The sequence below is a fragment of the Beta vulgaris genome, chromosome 2, assembly GCF_026745355.1.
Source record: "Beta vulgaris subsp. vulgaris cultivar EL10 chromosome 2, EL10.2, whole genome shotgun sequence".
Classification (NCBI taxonomy): Eukaryota; Viridiplantae; Streptophyta; class Magnoliopsida; order Caryophyllales; family Amaranthaceae; genus Beta; species Beta vulgaris.
This window is the reverse complement of record NC_079203.1, coordinates 8,103,762-8,127,323: the sequence shown is the minus strand read 5'-3', so window position 1 is coordinate 8,127,323 and position 23,562 is coordinate 8,103,762. Positions and strand designations below refer to the sequence as shown.

General features: G+C 31.2%; 1 protein-coding gene across 1 annotated transcript; it reads right to left on the bottom strand.

Annotated features, from left to right (window-relative positions):
* Positions 1-10,934: 10,934 nt before the first annotated feature.
* Positions 10,935-12,657, bottom strand: LOC104885395 (heavy metal-associated isoprenylated plant protein 47). The gene is made up of 3 exons (XM_010670092.3): positions 12,526-12,657; positions 12,358-12,436; positions 10,935-11,645 (listed from the first exon to the last, which is right to left on the bottom strand). Exons 1-3 carry the CDS (start codon positions 12,529-12,531, stop codon positions 11,227-11,229), a joined length of 504 nt encoding a protein of 167 aa, XP_010668394.2. The 5' UTR covers positions 12,532-12,657; the 3' UTR covers positions 10,935-11,226.
* Positions 12,658-23,562: the final 10,905 nt, after the last annotated feature.

Sequence of the window (23,562 nt, the reverse complement as noted above, 5' to 3'; positions counted from 1 at the left end):
CTTTAATTTATTTAGTGACAGGTTTAATCTATTTCGTAACTAGGTTAATCCATTCTGTAAGACTGTCTATTTTATAATTTGTGTAATTAAATTTGCACTGCTATACCATAATCAAGCTCGTGTGAATTATTACGTCTAACTCTAATCTTATTATAAGACGGTCTATTTAGAGAGTTACTCAAAAATCGATCTTATCCGTTTATTTGTTAATGTTTTGCGTTTCTTAAGTTTAACTTGTAATAGAACACTAGTAATTAGTATCTCAACATCATAATGCAGCAAACCAGATAGGAAACTCCCTTAATTGGTAGAAGCAGGTTATGCCAAAACGTTTGCAACTCCAAATCAAGTTTGGAAATCTAGGACTCCTAGATTCCGAATTTTAGTGGATATATTAGGGTATACTTACCTTATCAAATTTAACCGAAACCTGGTCTGATTATTACAAAGCATTGTGTATAAATAGACGTACAAAGCAGAAGAAGAATTACACGTACAAATCAAAGACAGACTAACAAAAAAACGACAATCATTGCATTATGGAAGGTAAAAGGTTAAACCCCATCGATACTTCTTCGGTTCATGCTTGCTCAATCAATTATATTCGTGATATGAACTTGAAAAGTTTAATAGCGCGGAAAAAACTTCATCTTGTTCTGGATCTAGATAACACCCTCCTTCAAACAAGAGCGATGCGAAATCTAACCCTATATGATCGTGAATATTTGGAACGTCCTGGTACTCAAAGATGGCTCGAGGAAGGAAAATTGATTAGATGGGGCAAGGTAATTTTTGGATTTCAAATTATTATTTTTTCCTGATTATTCTTTTTTGTCATTGTTTTGGTATTATCTTCTTCTTTTTTTTTTGCACCGAAGGTAATCAGTTAATACTCCGGTTAAAAAGAAACTTGGTTTAGAACATAAAGTTACTGTCACTTGTTTTGAATTATGGCAAAAATATATACTTTTGTATTTTTTTTCTTTCTTTGTAATACTTGTGTACTTTGTTGCGGATCTTTACTCTTTAGTATAGGAGGGAAGGACGCAGTCACGCAGTACATTACATATCAGTTGTTCGTAATTTTTAGCAATTGTATACTTCGTATATACAGTATCAGTAATCAGTATGTTAATAGTTATTGCATGTCCTAGTCCTTCCTTAAAAGCTTTGCTGCTTTGTGCTCGTGAAATACCAATTCTTATCATTACTTAGGTATTGGAAAAACATGATACAACACATGATATACTGTAAGACTGTCAGGCTAATATCTTGTGTCTTCTTCTTTAATTGTGTTTACCATTTATACTCCTATTCTTGCAAATATTATAAGCCACTTTAGTAAATTATAATCCACGCCTAAAAGTTTAACAGCAGCGAACAAGTTTATTTAATTAAACCATCTCAAACCATGTGAGATGTTTAGAATTTAATCTGATTTTGTCCAGTTTTATTATTCTACTTTTGTGCTGATGATTATATCAATTTGCGTCATTTTGTGGTCTTTTTAATTGTGTATTCTAAAATCATATAATTTTCATATAACAGGGAAAAGATCAATGGCTGACCAAATTAAGGCCCAACATTCGCAACTTCCTAGAAGAAGCAAGCAAACTGTTTGATTTTTCAATATTTACACTAGGAGATCGTACGTATGCAAAGAAAATGCTAATATTCTTGATCCCAAGGGATTATATTTTGCACATTCAGATGTAATTACTAAAGAAGATTGCATCACACCGATGAAAAAGGGCTTAATCTTGTATCGTCACATGACAGAGTTATTTTGATAGTTGACGACATAGAAGAATTCTGGGACAATGATTCTAAAAACTTGATCAAAATTGCTCCGTATGAGTTCTTTGATGACGATAAAAGGTCTTGGTCCAGACGATTTGCAGATGAAAGTGAGAAATATGGAGAATTAGCAAGGGTTTTGAGAGAACTTAAAAAAATTCATAGGGAATTCTATAGTACGGAGAAAGGAGATATGGACGGACTCCATTATGAAAGTCGAGATGTAAGAAAAGCGAGAGATGAGGTGCAAAGGAAGTTTCAAATGATCGGGACTGTCACCGGTAGTGAAATGGAGCTAATATTAATTAGTTTGGGTTACAAATAAAGACATATTAATTAGGTTTTTTTGTTTTTGTTTTTATAAGGTTTTGCATGGTACTTTTGGATGTCATGAGAATTTTTCATATATAGTTGATGGTAAAAGTTTGTTTTTTGGTTTTGTTAATGAATATGCCACTCTTATCAATAATCATACTTCACTAAACAGATATGTACGTTATTTTCAAAAATACAAAAAATGAATACATCAATTCTTCAATACCGACAAGGCTACAATATGCGTATCTTGATTAATGACCATATCCTATCTTGGAAGCCACATGTTGATTTTGTTAAATCATATCATATATTTTTATATTGGCTTTGTTTGGAAAGGTTTTTAGGTGCCTAAAATGATAAGTTGCTAAAATATTTAGGTGTGTACGGAAAATATCTAAACATAAGTGATATATACTGAAAAAAAAGTTAAATATAACAAAAAAGAGTAAACGACTAACTTATCCCTCATGAAAGAATCATAATCATACTAACTATGATAAATGACTCCCCTATAGGAGGGTCATCCATGATAAATGACCTCTTCGTAGGGGATCATCTATAATAAATGACCCTAACCCCCTCCTAAAAGACTGAAATTGACAAGTTAAAAAATTTAATGTTTCAAATTAGGTACCTAAAATTTTGAGAAAAATCTTTTTTACATCTCCTACTTTAACGTCATTCTCTCTTACTGCCGCTTTTCTTTCCCTACTGCGTTGTTCATCTTCGAACCTCTACTGCATCTTTTGTTAAATTTCTGCATCTTATTTTCTCAAAATAGGTACCATCTAATTCGTTCTTCATTTTCTTGAAATCGCCATATGATTTTTCTTGCAATTTTATGCAAATTCTGTTCTTTATTTCTCTATATTTCTGAATGCATTTGATTTGCTTTCCTTTTGTATTTGATGCAGAGAGGAGAAACACATTCAATTAAATATACAGAGAGAAAAGAAAGGAGTTCTGTTTTTTTTTTTTGGGTGGGTGGCTGGGGGGACTTTGAACTTTGAAGAGGTGGGCTAAGAAAAATATAATGAATGCCTCGTCTAGTTTATTGGAGAAGTCAAATATCTGTAGAATTTGATTGCAATTTTGAAACCTTTAGTGTTACATTTGGAAACGGGTTCATCTGCTTCTCCTCTAGTTCATGTTATAATAACTTCTATAGTAATGCAGGATCAACACAGATGCATCATCAGTGATTGAATGAATAGCTAGAGGGGAGAGCAAGAAATAAACCGTAGATAGGAAAAATAAGAATAGAGAATAGTATGGGGAAATGATAAATAGATTGTATTAATATTCTTGTCCAATATTGATTATACCTTCCCTTATATATGGAGCTATTACAGGACAAGTTACTCAGAGCTAATAAGGACAAAATACGCAAAGTCTTATAAAAGACCGTCTCACGTTTACACTAACGTGAGACGAATCTGTTTTTCCTCCAATTCTTAGCATCGAACTTTACTACTTATGGTTTTATGGTTGATAATTGTGATTCTGGCTATTAGTTACTGTTTTCTGATAAATAGTTATGATATTTGGGTATTTAGTTACTATTGTTTTTTACACAAAAAACGCACAAAACTCAGATTATCTCCTGCAATTTCACCACCTTGAATCCCTCCAATGGCGAAAATGTTGAAGAAATTTCAACACTTCTCAAACACAACAACTGGAAAATTTTAGTGGGTTTTTCAAACATCACTAAAAAGCTAAACCCATATATTATTCAATCTGTTCTTCATCATAATCAGTTTTTTTATCCAACTAAACTTTTGGGTTTCTTTAACTGGTCACATTCTCAATTGGGTATTCATCAATAATTGTTTTCTTTCTTAATTTTGATTGTTCTTCTTTGATATAGTGATCAATGTTTGTAAGAAAAAGGGTTTCTTGATTGAAGCTGCTAATGTGTTTTTGTGTGTTAAAGATGGTGATTTTGCCCTAGTTTGGGTTGTTGTAATTCTTTGTTGTCAGACTTATTGAAGAAGAGCATGATGGCTTTGTTTTGGAGGGTTTATGATAGAATTCTTGCATTAGTTTTTTGAGAAAGACATAATTATTTATGCGTGATAATGAAGTTATGGCCTATAAAATGCATTATAATTTGATTTTTATGATATAACTAATATACTTCAGCGCTTAACTAATATACTTCAGCGTTTAACTAATATACTCCAGCGACTAACTAATATACTCCAGTGACTAACTAATATACTTCAACGCTTAACTAATTCATCCAGAATCAATTTAAGGCTAGCATAACTAATAGGTGCAAGCGCTTAACTAATTCTACGGCTGGTTTGATGCACGCGCGTGATGTCAGCATGACATCAATGGTCTCACGTTAACACTAACGTGAGACCGTCTCTCCAAAACCAGACTCGGCAAAATAACAATAATAAATAGATAGCTCATGATTAGAGAATGATTGGTACTAGATGACACCTAGGTAAAAGATTCTTGAAGAATAATTCAGATGACACTAATTGACAGTAGCATTAGCACACACAACATAATTGATATTTTCCAGGTTACTCCTCATTATGTTATCTCAAGGAATCCTTCATTGTTAAATCGATGTTTATCTTCTGCAATTCAAATTCTTAAGAGTATTTTAGGTAGTGATGAGAATGTTGTTAAAATAGCTCGACAATGGGATTTGCTTTATTCATGTTTAGGTAAAATAATTGTAACACCCCGATAATTCTCTCTTTTCAGAAATACTTTTATAATATAAACTTAGAGAATTACCCAGGCATTATCGCCCGTGTGATAACGTATCGGCTTATTTAGAATTTTGCAGCGGAAAATAATTTACTAAAAACCAACTTTATTAAAATTCACTAAGTAAATAACAAATGTTTAGAATTTAAACACACCAACTGAAATAAATATGTTCATGCGAAAGCATAAATTAAACTACGCTAGATTTAAAGTCTCTCCACTCCAGATTCCCAATGGATGCACATCTACGAACCTGTAATGTCAATGCTAAATCGACTCCGCTCACCAGAAGGATCATCACAGGATCAATAAGGCAATGCCATGATCACACACACAAACAAGCACGTAATCAGCAAAGCTGAGTACTACATCTCAGACACAAACATTCCTAAACATGGTACTAAAATAATAAGGTGCAGGAATAAATAATACATAATCATATAATAATCTGCAGGCAACTTTTACTGAACTAAACTCAAAACATCTTTTTATTACTTTAATGGAATAGTTATTAGACTATGAGTTGTCCTACCAATTAACCAGCCTTCATTACGAAGACGAAATACGTGAGCAACTACGTATTCCCAAGTGACCTACGATATCGAGGAACCTTTGACTAAAGAAGAGGAATGGAGATCAACCATCCTCGAAAAGCTATGGCACGCTCACCACAACCCCAACTCCCAACGTCCAACTCTAGACGTGCACAAGTCTAGAATCAACAACTATTCCCGTTTCACTTTACGTTAATTACCAATTATTACTTGTCATGACACGCACATACAAGCCACACGTAAATATCCAATCACCACAAATAGCTTCTTTTATCTTGAGATTTAACAAGTGATCATAACACAATTCAAGAATACTTTCTTTTCAATCCAATCCATTTTAATTGTTGAACCTAGCCAACAAACCAATTTACCATTATATAGGTATACCTCCAACTTACCAAATAAGGTCCACAATCCTCATAAGATAATAAAATAATACTCATCACAGAATACATGAACAACATGATTCAATTCTCAATAACGCATAACAATTCATCATATGAATTAATAAATAACTTTCTTTCATGCTTGCATCAATTAATCCATACAAACATACAACCCAATACTTCCCAAATAATCTCAATTCACATGCATTGCACACAGGCATAAAACATGTAATAATCAAATAAGCTAGAAATCAGATATATGAACATAAAAGTCCCTATACATGATACTACAAATCATTTAAGCATAATACTAGTTACATAGCACATAATTATGTACGTACCTCGTGTATACTAGCCTGTAGGCCACTTTTAAATTTCTAAAAGTTCCCTACGAAGTATTCTCCGCCTAAAAAACAACAAAACCGAAATTAACATCTTTAAATAAAAATTACAGCAGCTTTGAATAATTTAAAACTCCCTCAAAACATGTTTAAAAATCGGTTTTACTATTAAACTTGCAATATTTTTAATTCCTAGTATAGTACTACTATTCTAATAATTAAAAACCCTTAAAAAACTCCCTAATTAAACCCTTTCTGAAAATACAACAACTTTAATATTTAAGAAACCTCCTTAAAACATGTATAATATACTTAAAATCACGTACTAAGTAAACCTCATAGTACATAATATACTACTTTAGTTTTCCAAGCAATTTAAAACCCTAAAAACTCATGTTTTCATAATTAGAACTAAAATAAAATCAAAATAACAAATCTGAAAATTTCTTATAATATGTAAACTATAGATGCCGAATTTACTTATAAAAAAAACAGTAATTTAACTAGTAAACATGATTAATAATAATAATAAAACAATATAAAAATCTAGACTTTAATGGAATCTTAAGAAGGAAGAAAGAAAAACAACCAACTCAAGGAGGAGGAAGACAAGCGTCGGTCACAACAACCACCACCAGCAGCACGGCAGCAGCAAATTTCGGGTTTTTAGGAAGGCTTGTGATGCTTCTTGTTGAACAAGAAACTTTACTTGAAGAAGAAGAAAAGTGAATTGAGAGACAAACAAGGAACGGCCAAAGAGGAGAGAGAGAAACCGAGAGGAGGAAAAGAATAACGTGTATGGCGTGTGAAAGAGAGGAAAATAATTTGTGTGAGATAAAATAATTGGGTATTAGGATATTTATATAAAAGGCTTCCTTGGTTGGATTTAGGAAAAGAGATAAAGTTTAATGAAAATTATTGATGATGAACGTGATAATTAACTTGAGACGTTAATCATCACTAGGACTCTTTTCCCTTTTTATCTTTTTGGGATTTTTAGTTCCATTAGACTTCTTTTTCAATATACTTTTAATATTTAAAACTCTTATTAAAACATGTTTAATTAAAATATTTCCGACTTTATTAAGCCACGAAAAATAATTTCATTTGACTTTTAAAATAGTCAACCTTTTTAAATAGTCAAATCATTTTCCAAACTCATTTGGGTTTAAACATAACTATATAAATATTTAAATATATTTATAAAATCCTTTAAAGTTATGTGGGATTACAGTCTACCCCCCTTAAAAGAAGTTTAAAATTAGCAGGATCTACTGAGACTCCTTCCTTAGACACAAAGTGACCCAAAAATGCTACTTTCTCCAGACGAAACTCACACTTAGAGAACTTGGCATATAGTTGGTTCTTCCTCAAAGTCTCCAAAATAACCCTCAAGTGCTCATCATGCTCAGTTTCATTCCTCGAATATATTAGGATGTCATCAATGAAAACCACCACAAACTTGTCTAGAAACTCATGGAATATCCTATTCATTAAGTCCATAAATATTGCAGGAGCATTGGTTAACCCAAATGGCATTACAGTGAACTCATAGTGACCATAACGCGTTCTAAAGGCAGTCTTAGGTACATCCTTATCGGCTATCCTCAATTGATGATATCCTGAACGTAAGTCAATCTTTGAGAACACACTCGCTCCATTCAATTGGTCGAATAGGTCATCTATTCTAGGCAAAGGGTATTTGTTTTTTATGGTTACATTGTTCAACTCCCTATAGTCTATACATAACCTCATACTTCCATCCTTTTTCTTCACAAACAACACAGGAGCTCCCCAAGGTGATGCACTAGGCCTGATATAACCTTTATCCAAAAGTTCTTGCAATTGCATCTTCAACTCACTCATCTCAGGAGGTGCCATTCTATAGGGTGCCTTAGATATAGGTGCAGTTCTAGGAACTAAGTCTATGGTGAACTCAACAGCTCTAACAGGTGGCATACCTGATATCTCACTTGGAAACACGTCCATAAACTCGTTCACTATTGGGACGTCCTCAAGTTTTAATTCAACTTCCTTACTCACATCCTGCACACTACATAAGAATAACTCACACCCCTTTTTCATCAACTTCCTTACTTGCATGGCAGAGATAACTCCAAACTTCTTAGGTTTCCCAAAGCATCTATAGGAGGTCAGTTTCCCCAAAGGCTTCGTCAACACCACCTTCTGGATCTCACAATCGATGTTGGCCTTATAGAGACTCAACCAGTTCATTCCCAGAATCACGTCTAAATCCCCTAAATCGAATTCTATTAAGTCTGACGGAAAGACACATCCTCCTATCTTCAAAGACAGGTTTTTAAACAACTTAGTACACCTTATGATTTCGCTAGTAGGAATACTAATAGACAAGTCAACTGTTTCGAATTCCACCAACCCCAAACTCTTTAGGACAGAAGACGATATAAAAGAATAAGTCGCCCCCGAATCAAATAGCGTTTTAATAAGGACTGAGTTGATAGAAAAGTTACCAGTACATCTTTCTTGGTTGGGCTTAGGAAAAGAGATAAAGTTTAATGAAAATTGATGATGAACATGATAATTAACTTGAGACATTAATCATCACTAGGCCTCTTTTCCCTTTTTATCTTTTTTGGATTTTTAGTTCCATTAGACTTCTTTTTCAATATACTTTTAATATTAAAAACTTTTATTAAAACATGCTTAATTAAAATATTTTCGATTTTATTAAGCCATGAAAAATAACTTCATTGAACTTTTAAAATATATAGTCAACCTTTTTAAATAGTCAAATCATTTTCCAAACTCATTTGGGTTTAAATATAACTATATAAATATTTAAATATATTTATAAAATCCTTTAAAATTATGGGGGATTACAATAATGTAATGCACAATGTTGATTTGTTGGAGAAGTATGGCATTTGTAGGGAGAAAAACTTATATGAACTTGGTTCACATTAAATTAGTGTGGATCTAATGCTAATTCATGTGATTTGTGAAGAAAAGGGTCACTATATAAAAAAAATATAAAAGATGAGTAATATAGATGGTAAAGTTGACGTCCCAGAAGAATAGTGGTGTCGGCAGAGGGTCAGCAGGGGATGGGGAGTGGGTGGCAGGGAGTCGACACTCAGCAAGGGAGGGGGATAGGGTGGATGGTTGGGGAGAAGGAAGAGGAGGTGGAAGGGGAGGAAGGAGAGAGGAGAGAATTAAAACATAATATATATAATTAAAACAACAAAAACAAAGTAAAAATATATATATTTAACCTCTTAAATCGGTTACTAATTAACCTGGACTATTATTCTAAATGACTTGCAAAAGTTAGGACTGAATAATAAAAAACGAAAGTTGAGACAATTTTTGTCAGAATGCCCAAAGTTGAAACTGATTAAATCATTTTTCCTAATTCAAAAGGAAAACAGGTTCTTAAAAGTATAGGATACATGCTTCTGTCATTTTTGTTTCGTGTAAATTTGAGTTAAGGACATAATTGACCACCAATGTATATAAGAATTGTGAATATAATACAATGTTTTGTGTTTTGTGATGCTTGTATTGAATATAAGAATTAAAACATAAAATATATAATTAAAACAACAAAAACAAAGTAAAAGAATATATATATTTAACCTCTTAAACTAATTACTGGTTAACCTGGACTGTTATTGTAAATGACTCGTAAAAGTTAGGACAGAACAATAAAAAAGGAAAGTTGAGACAATTTTGTCAGAACGCCCAAAGTTGAAACTGATTAAATCATTTTTTCCTAATTCAAAGGGAAAACATGTTCTTAAAAATATAGGATACATGCTTCTGTCATTTTTGTTTCGTCTAAATTTGAGTTAAGGACATAATTAACCACCAATGTATATAAGAATTGTGAATATAATACAATGTTTTGTGTTTTGTGATGCTTGTATTGAATATAAGAAATAAAACATAAAAGATATAATTAAAACAACAAAAACAAAGTAAAAAAATATATATTTAACCTCTTAAACTGATTACTGGTTAACCTGGACTGTTATTGTAAATGACTCGCAAAAGTTAGGACTGAACAATAAATAAGGAAAGTTGAGACAATTTTGTCAGAACGCCCAAAGTTGAAACTGATTAAATCATTTTTTCCTAATTCAAAGGGAAAACAGGTTCTTAAAAGTATAGGATACATGCTTCTGTCATTTTTTGTTTCGTCTAAATTTGAGTTAAGGACATAATTAACCACCAATGTATATAAGAATTGTGAATATAATACAATGTTTTGTGTTTTGTGATGCTTGTATTGAATATAAGAAATGACCTTATGTTTAATATGCTCGATAATAATCCAGATTATATGCCAAACGAAGAAATCCCAAATGTTGCAAATTACGAAAGTAGCGAAACTTCAAGAGGGACTTTTAAAGAGATGGATTTGGTTCGTGATCGTATTGCTAGTCAAATATGGAGTAGAAAATGATTTGTTATTATATTTTACAAGTATCATTTTTGTTCAAGTGAGCTATATTTTAAATATTTATATTGTTATTATATTGTTTAAATACATCGAAAAAAATTACAAAATTTAAATAATTAATCAACTTATGCAACTAGTATAGAAGATATACTATAAGATATACGTATAGTACATATCTTAGTCAAATATTTCAGTTATCTAATATATTTACGATATCATGTGTATTTTTAGAATATTATCTCTTAATTTGTACGTATAGCATATTCTCTAGAATATTATTAGCATAATATCTTTATTTCCTCTATTCATTGTCATAGTTGTTCTAATAAATAGGTTGTAAACTCTTTCAATACATTTAAGCTTTCTCACAAACTCTATCAACTAGTTCTGCCAAACAGTAAAGCTAATAAGCTACTTTATCGATTTCAGCTACACCTTATCGATTTTAGCTACCTTATCAGTTCTAGCTACATTTTAGGCAATATATTACTTGATATTCAAATACATAAGAAGCAATTTCTTGCCTTTTATCTAAATTTAATAAATTAAATGTTACATACTTTACCTTATTATTCTCATAAATACCAATATTTACCCTTATGTTCGTAAATGAAAAGGGTAAAATTACAGAGATCATTAACATGATAAATAAATCACATGACGCTGCAACTTGGGTTATGATCATCATAGGTATACATGTAACACTGAGGAGGATTTTGACAACCATAATAATTAGGAGGTGGATAATTATAATTAGGAGGATAATGATGATAAATAATTGTTGGTTCTGGTGTTGATGGTTTTGATTCTGATGTCTTCTCTTTTTCTGGTTTCTTTTCCTCTTTCTCTGGTTTCTTCTCCTCCACTTTCTCTGCCTTTTTCTCCTCTACTGCTTTCTTTTCTTCTTTCTTTTTTTCTTCTGGTTTTGGATCCTTAACTTCTTCTACGCTCAATAAATTAGAAATCCCTACTTTCTTCCTTAACGCCGCACATAAACCAGCTGAATCAACCTCATTTCCAACCACCACAATCTCGTCTTTGTCTTTCCCTTGCATGGTTACTGATATCACCCCTGCATTACACAAGCTTTATTTCTTTTGGAACAAAACTTATACCTAAATCTTGGAAATAATATGATCAAATCCTGTTGAGTTGCAGTATATCTATGATCGATTGTTGGTCCTTACACTTCTGCAACAGTTTGATTTTCATGTATGCCAATGTAACATTTTGATCTATAATACCTTTACAACCCGTTTGATAGTCGTTAATAAATTGCGATAATGAGAATGAATTTTAAGTATAATGCTATTAGGGAAGCACCCTTACAATCTCCATGGGGAGACATTTTTTCTTCATAGGCAAGCAATCTCATCCCCTAAACTTGTATTTTTGTCTCCAAGGGAAAGCAATTTTCATTACCACTCATTACCACATACGAGGTAGTATTGGATGAGAATGAAAATTCAAGAAGAAAAGTAGATATTTTAGTATAAATTAGCATTACCATGGAAATGGACAATGATATTCTTCATAAATTTATACACAAATTCCTTCCCATTACTACCATTTATAACTTATTACCAAACAGGCCATTAGTAATACATATTTTCAAGTAAAAGTTGCAAAAGTTTATATCTTGAAGATACATATTGAGATGCATGTAACAATTATATGTTTACTTGTTTTTTTTATAAAGCATGAAAAATGATCAAAAAGAAGTATGTGTTTCAAATAAAACGAACGTAGGTAGGAACTTAGGAGTTAGGAAGTATTTGTTTTACCTTCTGCACTGGCAGCAATCTTCATGGCCTCTTTCCTGCATTTTCCACAGCGCATTTGTACTTTTATGACAATCTTTTGCTGAAAACATTGGCGCCAAAGAATTCTATGTGAAACAATAGAATACTTTAGTAATGATTGTAGTAATACAGAAAGAATTATCAACTAACCTTCATTTTTTCTGATATAATGTCTGCTAATCTTGGAGGAGAAGACAATTTAGGAATTAACTACCTGTTAGTTTAGATCTATTTTGGTTGATGAAATTGTAAGTAGGTGCATTATAACTGTCGTGTGGAATTTTCTCCAGCTTCTAGGAGCATGAATCTCCCACGTTCTATAGAAGACTTTGGAGATTTGGAGCATTATAAAATATTTGCCGTGTACTTTTATAGTATTTTTTACAATATGGATATATAATGCATGGCTTTATTTTAAGAACAAGTATTATAGAGTGAACTGTAAATGACTCAACGAGAAGCAAACATGCTAGGATGTTATCATCATATTTTAGTAGACTTAGGCAAACGAGAAGTCAACCAGAATACTATTTTCATCTTATAAGTTCATTAGATAATTTCATCATCACTATAACTTTTAATTTTCAAAATCTCTATTATATAAGGGAAGGGGGAGCAATGGTGTCCTCTTTTGAAACGCCTATTTTACCCCCCTTCTCTTTCTAAATTACAAAAGGAATGTCAAAATCAAAATACCGAAAATAAATTTATTACAACACTCACTCACAAATCAGTTAAAAGAAAAAACTTTACAAATCACCCATACAATTGAGAAAAATCACATTACAAAAATCACGCAAATCACTCAAATAATCAGGAAACTTTATTAAAACTTAAAATTAATATACAAACTAAAACTAATAACCTAGAACGTCAATACATACAAAAAAATTTACAAAAATTTACTTACAAATCACTATTCTCAAGAACCATTCACAATTATTGGTGGGTCATGATAAAAAATCGAGGTGTATTTATAGTGAAATCAGAATTTAGAAATTAGACAAGGAAAAAAATTATTTACTTTTTTGTAGTGTCTCCTATATAAAATGAAACTTTTACATATATTTGGACGTATTTTTTTCTATTATATATACGTAAATACAAGGTATATAATAAAATATCACTCAAGAAGTAAAGTACATATCTCTATTATATAAGGGAAAGGGGGGAGCTATGGTGTCCCCGAATATAGAGACTATCTTACCCCCTACCCATTCTAAATTACAAATTCACTTACAAATCAAAGGGGGCATCAAACAAAAATATCAAAAATATAATTATAATAATCACTCACAAGTCAACTAAAATCATAAAATTGCATAATTTACGTTATGCAAATCACTAAAATGAAGAAACTTTACAAAAACTTAAAAATTCACTTACAAACTACAACCTATGAAACAATTGACTTGAAATCAAAGTGTCTTCTTTCTTTACAATTTATGAAGTACTGTACTTAATTCAAAAATCAACTAAAAAATTATAATATTAGAAATCATAAATAAATTCAAAAAAATTTCTATTTTATTCATAGAATTTAACTTTGAAATGTTAAAAAAAAAAAAAAAAAAAGAACGGTGAGAGAATTAAGTGACAGAAACTAAACCAATCAAATTTTGCAACTAAAAACAATTATACTCCGTATGTCTAATGTTCAAATTTTGACACTTATGCGGAAGAAAATTGAGTTTATTTTCGAAAAAAATTCAAGCACGCATCGCGTGCAGAAAATTCTAGTCTTGTATATTATAGCTAATCTTCTCTCAACCAATGAAAAATAAAGTATAGAGATTTTCTTCCTTTTTTAAACCCCAAAACTCATAGTTTTCCTCGTTTAATTTGTGAGAGTGTTGCATGATACAATTGTTGTATTAGAAATCTGTTGCGTTTGAAATTTTAATCTTGTCTTGTTCTTAGTATAATTATTTTTTGGTTTTTCTATAAACGTAACAACTTTTTTTTTTTTGTGCATTACTTGTTAACAACTTTTAGTGAAACTACAATAACGCTTGCCTTTGTAAAATAAATTTCTATCTTCGTGGAAAAAAGGCAATTAGTTCTCGTAGATATTAGCTATATATTATAAGGACTTGTTCGACAAAAGTAGTTGTTGCGGTAGTTGTTAGCTGTAAAAGTATCTGTCAATTGTTGTACTACGTACATGGCTGATGTTAGATATTACTCTCTCTGTTTCCTAAAGATATTCCTTGTTACTGTTCCTACAGATACCAAGGAGGATCCATTTATGTGGGGTATGGGGTGGGTAAAGTAGGAGAGAGAAATGGGTTAAGATAAATAAACAAATAAAAAGGGGTTAAAGAGAGAGATGGAGTGAAATTGAATTAATAATGTAATGGTGGACCATATGATAAGGACATGAGAGGGTAAAAAGGGGAAAAATATTTCCAAATAAGGAATAATGTAAAAGAGGGAAGATCTTTTGGAAACACACTTAAACGGAAAGAGGGAAGATCTTTAGGAAACGGAGGGAGTAGTTGTTAGAGTTTAACTGCGAAAATAATTTTTCTGATAATTAGTGTTCGGTAAAATATATTAGATGTTAAAATAACAAAAAAAAAAAAACTATATTCAATTCTCAAAAGCTACCTCTAACTCAGAAGCTAATATTATAACTTTTCCAAAACACTAGTTCAAACACCAAATGTAACACCCCGATAATTCTCTCTTTTTAGAAATACCTTTATAATATAAAACTTAGAGAATTACCAAAGCATTATCGCCCGTGTGATAACGTATCGTCTTATTCAGAATTTTGCAGCAGAAAACAATTAACTAAACTTTAAATTTTATTAAAACTCAATAAAAAAATAAACAAGTGTTTAGAACTTAAACAATCTAATTTAGGGCTTGTTCTCCCCAGCTTACTTTCAGTTCAGTTCAGCTCAGCTCTAATCAGTTCAGCTCCAATCAGTTCAATTCAGTTCAGTTCAGCTCCATTCTTTTATAACCATTTTGTTAAATATTATTATTATGTTGGTATAATTTATTTTACTAAATATTCTTATTATTATTATTATCATTATTATTATTATTATTATTATTATTATTATTTAAATATATATCATTACTATTAAGTATTATTAATATTATATTGGTGTTTCTATATATTATTTTGTTTATTATAGCTTTACTCATTATTATTACTATTATTATTAGGAGGAACATGGTTTAGGTCAAAGCACAAATAAACCCACTTTTTTTATCCCATAAACCAATCAAATCGCGTCAAGACGGTTTATGATGTAATTTTCGTGGTCCAACACAATCATTATTTATATGACTAAATATTTTTATATTATTAAATCTAATTCTTAAAATAGTAATATTAATTTACTTCTTAGATATTATTGTTATTCTATATCATCATCAAGTATTAATATATTAATAGAAATAATATAAAATGATAGTTATAAATAAATAATATTATTATTATTCATCATTATTACTTATCATTATAATTATTATTTAATATTCATATTATTATTGTTTAAAATATTATTTATATATTTATTACATTCAATTTAATACAATTTAATTCAATTCAATTCAGTTCAGTTCAGTTCGGTTCAGCTCCAATAAGTTCAGTTCAGTTCAGCTCCAATAAGTTCAGTTAAGTTCAGTTCAGTTTAGCTCCAATAAGTTCAGTTCAGCTGTTTTATGCCGAAGAGAACAAGCCCTTAGTCAACTCAAACAAACTTAAATAAAATATGTTCCTAATAATGCAGAAAGTAAACTATACTAGTTACACATTCTCTCCATTTTAGATTCCCAATGATGCACATCTGCGAACCTGTAATGTCAATGCTATACTGAATCTGCTCCCCATAAAGGATCATCACAGGATCAATAAGGCAAAGCCATGATCACACACACACAACGAAGCACGTAATCAGCAAAGCTGAGTACTACATACTAAAACATAAGCATTCCCAACATGATACTATATAAATAACATGCAGGGATAAATAATAGTATAATCATATAACATTCTGCAGACAACTTTCAGACTCTAGATATCTTTTTATTACTTTAATGGAATAGTTATTGGAACGAGTTGACTTATCTACTAATGCCTTCACTAAGAAGACGAAATACGAGCGCGACTCCGTATTCCAGAATGACCTGTAATATCGAGGAACCTTTGAACTAAAAGAGGGATGGTGATCAATCCGTTCCTAGAAAAACCATGGGCTACCACCATGTACTCCAACTCTTAATGTCCAACTCTAGACGTGCACCAGTCTAAAGTCTATAACTATTCTCGTTACACTTTACGTTAATTAATTTCCAATTATCACTTGTTATGACTCACATACAAGCAACACAGAAATAATAATAAAACAGTCACAACTGAACTTCTTTTATCTTAGAATTTAATAAGTGATCACAACTTACAATCCAAGACTTACTTTTCTTTTTAGTCTGAACTTTCTTATTTGTTAGCCAACAATAATCTTACCTCTAAAAAGGTATAGCTTATCAACTTACCAAATAAGGTCCACAGTCCTCATAAGATAGTGAAAATAAAACTTGTCAGGGAATACATGAATAACATGATTCGATCTCTATAACATATATTAATTCCTCATGCGAATTAATAAATAAAACTTCCTTTTCATGCTTGTATCAAATATTCCATACAAACATACAATCTAGTACTCATAATAAATCTCAAATCACATGCTTGCACTTAGGCATAAAACATGTAACAATCAAATACTAGAAATTATATATATATGAACATAATAAGTTCCTATACATGATACTAAAATTTCTTTCTCCTTAAATCATGATATGTACGTACCTTGTGTAAACTAGTCTGCAGGCCACTTTTAACTCCACTTTTAACTCCTTAAAAGTCCCCTACGAAATATTCTCCGCCTAGAAATCAATATTATAACCAAAATTAATACCCTTAAATAAAAATTACAGCAACTCTAAAATATTTAAAATCCCCTTTAAATATACTCAAAATTGATTTTAATACCAAAACTTCAATTACTTTTAATTCCTAGCATAGTACCACCATACTAGTAATTAAAACTCTTAAATCTCCATTAATAAAACATTTTCTGAAATTCCAGCAACTTTTAAAATCATAGCACCTTCTTTAAACATATATAAACATGTTTAAAATCATAATCTAAATCAATCTCATAGTATCTAACATGATACTATGGTTTTCTAGTAATTAAAAGCCTAAAAATCCATGCTTTAATGATTAAAACTTCAATCTAATCAAAATAAACAAATCTGAATTTTTATTCTCATAATATAATATATATATGAATCAAGATTATTAATTAAAACAGTAAATTAAATCCAATAATCATGATTAATATTAAAAGAAAGCATAAAAATATAGTCTTTAATGGAATCTTGAGGAAGATGAAAAGAAAACAACCACAAAAGAGGAGAAGGAAGGGCGCCGGCAAGGAGCAGCTCACGGCAGCAGCACGACAGCGGCAAATTGGTGATTTTAGGAAGGCTTGTGACGTTTCTTGTTGAAGAAGAAACGTTACTTGAAGAAGAAGAAAGAACTTTGGAAGAGAAAGAAGAAAAACGTGGAAGGCGAAAAGAGAGAGAGAGAAAGAGCCGTGTGTGTGAGGAGGAGGAGAGAGAAAAATTTTCTTTTGTGTGGGATAAAATAATTGGGTATTAAGGTATTTATATAAAGGCTTCCTTGGTTGGGCTTAGGAAAAGAGATAGAATTTTAATGAAAATTGATGATCAATAAGATAAATAACTTAAGACTTTAATCATCAACATGACTCTTTTCCTTTTTATCCTTTTAGGATTTTTGATTCCATTAGACTTCTTTTTCAATACAAATATTTTCAAATTTATTACATCATGAAAATAATTTCATTTGACTTTTAAAAATAGTCAACCTTTTTAAATAGTCATATCGATCATTTCAAAACTAATTTGGGTTTAAATATAAATATATACATATATATAAAATCCTTTTAAAATTATGGGGGATTACACCAAAAATTACTCTAAACACTAATTCACTAAACACAACTTTCACCAATATTAGAGTTCTAAGTTGGTCCAAATACTAAAAGCTATCCCAAAATCTATTGCCGAATACACCCTTGAGACTATGTTTCCTTCAACTTAATTTTATTGTACTTAGAGTATTTAAGTTAAATTTCACATAAGGATTCATGGGATGTAGACATGTAGCCTGTGACCGTAAGTGATGACATTGTGGCAGAAGGCAGTGGAGCAGACGAGCAAGTGTTTTCTTTTTTCCTTTTCTGGGAAGTTATTGAGAGAAGTCAATGCCATCGATCTCAAACAATAGCAATTCTAATATGTTATTTTATTTTATTTTGTTTTAAGAGAAATTGATGGAAATAATTCCAATTATGGCCAATTGGTTCAAAATCATTCCAACAATGGATTATTTCACAATAATTCCAACATTTTGGGATACCTTTTCATAATAGTTTCTTTGTTCTGGTCAATAATTTCGATTAAAAAGTTTTTTAAGAAAATTTAATGCATAATAACACAAAGATAAGAAAAAAGACCTCGCCAACCATCTTTATGGAGCATAAATCACGAGAATACAGTCGAAATAAGTAGCATTATACTAACTTTCACGGGAATCATCATAAATCGGACATAAATGTGTTTTCCACCTCGAAAACAACAATTTTTTTAAACAAGTACAAATTACAACTTTCACAATCACTATCTTTCACCTTGAAAACTAACAACGCTTTTTTTGTGAAAAGAACTTTAGCGACTATCCTTGTGAGGCACAAATTACGAGAATTCGGTCGACTCAAGTATCATTAGCCAACATTCATGGAAAGCATCCCGAGGTAGAAAAAAAATGTGTTTTTGACCTGGGAAGCGACGTTTCTTAAGAAAACAGATTATGCCAACAACTCGTATTGGCCACGAATCACGAAAATTTGATCGAAACAAGTACCAATTTCCCTTAAATTTTTTTGAAATGAAAACTAAAGCTTTTAAATAGAATGACAAATAAGAGCTTGATACATCACTATTTTAACCTGTTAAATCGGTTTATTCAAGCTACCAGATCATTTTGAGAAGAAACTAGCATAATTGGGATGATAATTCTCAAATAATCTATAATTGTGATTATTTTGATAGGAATGGCCATAGTTAGAATCATTCCCTTCAAATTTTCTTTTGTTTTATAATATAACTAAATCATGTTGTTCAGTTATGATCTCAAAATACAGCTTGAAGCTTTGCTCCTCAAGAAGGGTGAAGATTGTTTTGCTTGATCTCTACTACCTCTGTTTCATTTTAATCTACACACTTTGATATTTTACACTATTCAGTATTTTCACTTTGACCATCATTTATGATTTATACGCAGATGAAAATATAGTCAAGTGGGATCTTGTTAGATTCATCATAACATATATTTTATTAATATGTACTTTTTGTAATTTTTACAAATACAAAACTAAAGATATATGTCCTCAAAGTTTTGCATGGGCATGCGTGAAAAGTGTAAGTGTGTAGATTAAAACGAAACGGAGGTGTGGTGTCCCCCTTTGAAATGACTAGAACACCCTCTGTAATCCCCCACATTTTTAAAGGATTTTCATAAATATATTAAGTTATTTATGTAATTATATTAAATCCAAATGAGTTTGGAAAATGATTTGACTTTTAAAAAGGGTTGACTATTTTAAAAGTCAACTAAAAATATTTTTCTAAGCTTAATAAAGTTTGTAATATTTTAATTAAGCGTGTTTTAAATAAGAGTTTAATTATTAAAGTATATTTGAAAAGAAACTTAATGGAATCGAAAGCCCAAAAGAAATAAAAAGGGAAAGGATAATTTGATGACTAAAGTCCTAACAAGCCCATCTTGTTAGTCATCAAAGTTTTAATTATTGAATTCCTTTTCCTAAGCCCAATAGGATTAGCCTATTGTTTTAATTATTAAATTCTTTCTTTTCCTAAGCCCAATAGGATTCGCCTATTTAAATATCTAAAACCCGAATTTTGCCCTACACCTTATTTTCTCTCTCCTCACTTGCACGTGATCTTTGAGCCTTCCTCCCACTCGACATTTTCTCTCTCCTCTTCCTCTTGAGCGTGACTTCCATCTTTTCTCTCAAAAATCGTTTCTTCTTCGCTAAGTAACGTTTCTTGTCGAACAAGAAACGTCACAAACCTTTTCTTGAAGCCGAAAACAGTGCTGCCGCCGGTCCTTGCTGCTGTCCTCAGTCCGGCGCCTCCTTCCTCCTCTTATTTTGGTTGTTTTCTTTACTTCTCCTTTAAGATTCCATTAAAGTTCTAATTTTTATTGTTATTTTATTATTATTTGCATGATTTCGATTTGAGTTATTATTTTATTATGAAATATGTATTTTTCGGATCATATGTATAAAAGAAAAATTTCAGATTTATTATTTTTAGTTTTAATCATGAAAGATGTGATTTTTAGGGTTTTAAATCACTAGAAATCGCATATTTAGAGTATGAATATGATTTTTGATTGGAATACGATTTTTATATTCATTTAAAATATTTTCAGAAGGTTTAGAAAATTTTATAGTTGCTGGAAATTCAGAAAGTTAATATTTTAAGGTTTTAATGGTTTTTAATCACTAGAATAGTTATCTATACTAGGGATTAAAAATATGAGAGTTTAAATTATAAAAACGATTTTTAAAGAAGTTTAGAAGGGTTTGGGACGTTTTAAAGTTGCTGTATTTTTTTAGTACAAGTATTTACTCGATTTCTTGGTTGTTTTAGGCGGAGAATTCACTGTAGGGGACTTTTAGTGCTTAAAAGTGGCCTACCGTTACGTTTATACGAGGTACGTACATAGTCTACGTGCTAAATGGTTAGAAACATGCCTTAGGGATGTTTTTATTTATTAGTATCATGTATAGGACCTTGTTGTCATTATATGATTTACTATAATCTTTACATGTTATTTGCTTGTGCTACATGTAAATGAGAATATGTTAGTATGATTGTTTGTATGGAAGTTTGATGCAAGCAATAAGTTCAGTTTGGTATTAATTCGTAGTGATTAATTAAGTAAGTTGGAATCATGTGTTACATAGATTCTGAGATATTTATTTATCTTATAAGAACCGTGGATCTTATTTGGTAAGTATGGTTTATACCTATGTAAAGGTACGGATTTCTGTTGGCTGGGTTCAACAAAGGATAAAAAGAAGTAAAAGGAGTCTTGATTGATAAGTTGTGAACACTTGTTAATCTAAAGATAAAAAGGAATTTTGTTATGATTATGTGATTATGAATTGTGTATTATTTGGTTGTTGTGGTGTCATCACAAGTATTAAAAAGAATGCAACGTAAAGTGAAACGAGAATAAGTTATAGACTTTAGACTAGTGCACGTCTAGAGTTGGACATAAGGGTTGGGGTTATGGTGAGCGTGCCATAGCTTTTCTAGGATGGGTTGATCACCATCCCTTTTTATTCAAAGGTTCCTCGATATCGCAGGTCACTCTGAAATGCGGAGTCGCGCCCCATTTCACTTTTTATTGCAGGACCTCGTCTAATAACTATTCCATTAAAGTGATAAAAAGTAATTTAAGTTTAGTTCAGTAAAAGTCGTCTGCAGAGTATTATTATTTATGTATTATTTATCCTGCAAATTTATGTGTAGTATCATGTTTAGGATTATTTGTGTCTGATATGTAGTACTCAGCTTTGCTGATTACGTGCTTGTCTGTGTTTGTGATCATGGCTTTGCCTATTGATCCTGTGGTGATCCTTCGGGGGAGCAGAGTCAAGAAAGCATTGACATTACAGGTTCGAAGATGCATACCATTGGGGAATCTGGAATGGAGAGGCTTTTGTCATTAGTATTATTAAGTTGTTTTCTAGGAAATTTTACTTAAGTTTGAGTTTATTTAGTTGGTGTGTTTAGTTTGACATTGTCATTTGTTTCATAAGTTTAATAAAGTGGTTTTGTTTTAGTAAGTTTTCCGCTGCAAAATTCTGAGTAAGCCGAAACGTTATCACACGGGCGATAATGCCTGGGTAATTCTCTAGATTTGTTATAAAGTATTTTCTAGAAAGAGAGAATTATCGGGGTGTTACAAAGTGGTATCTGGGAGCTTTAGGTTAGTTTAAGACTTATAGGCGCCTAACTAACTAGCTTATTAAGTGACTTTAGCTTCTTAAGTTACCTAGCTTATTGATTATTTGAAGGAAACCTTAGTATTGCTCCTACGTTTCATTTCGAAAGATGAACACAAATATTTTGAGGATCAAAATTTTTTTTTAAGAACCGAAATTTTTTCGGAAATTGGGTTCGAAATTTGTTTCGAAAATCGAGGAGTTCGAAACTTTTCTTTTTGTCGTTTTCGTTTTTCGGAAATTTTTAGGAGCCGAATAAAAAAAAAAAAAAAAAAAAAAAATTTTTTTTTTCGAATGTCTTGAGTTCGAAATTTTTTTTTAGAAAATTTATTTAGGCACAAAAGTAATGTTATTATAAAAAGTGCCTGCATTATTTTCATACCTTTAAGGGTTTACAACATGACATTGTGAGAATGGGTAGTATAGGAAGGGCATATAGGATAAAAATATTATATGCTGCATTGAAAATTTAGTTCAGCATCATTATAAATTTTCTTCCCTGCAAATAAGTGCATTATTATTTTTCTTCCCTACTAACGATGCATGAATGTTTTCTTTCCTGCTAATTGTTATATCCTTTTTGCCTATTAAAGTGTTATACATGCTTTTGTTTTCTTATTCTTTGATTCTTGGTGGGAATACGTTAAGGAAGAGTGCTAAACCTTTTGGGTTATTGTGATGTAGCTCTACTATTATGGCTGCAAATTAGGAAACTACTTTAACCCTATCGTCCTGACTGACGATGAAGACGACGACCATCACCACCCATTGACCATAGAGAATATGAAGAACTGCATTGGATAATGCGTCGCATCTTGAGGAGACACTATGCTAGGGATGATGAAGTCATCATAGAAATGGATCATGCTAGAGGAACTACCAGAGAAGACATATATGATGCATGTATGAGGGTGGAATCTGAACCTGAGGAAGATTTGACACCATACCTACTAGGCAGTCTAAGATCAAGAGGAAATTCGTTGACTACTATGAGACTGACGAAGAGGACGAAGTTAGTGATGAAGACTTTGTACCT

Excerpts from the sequence above, each read along its gene's own strand:
- LOC104885395 (XM_010670092.3), bottom strand. Across the intron at positions 11,646-12,357 it reads GATTGCTGCCAGTGCAGAAG|GGGTGATATCAGTAACCATG; the intron begins GTAAAACAAATA and ends TGTGTAATGCAG.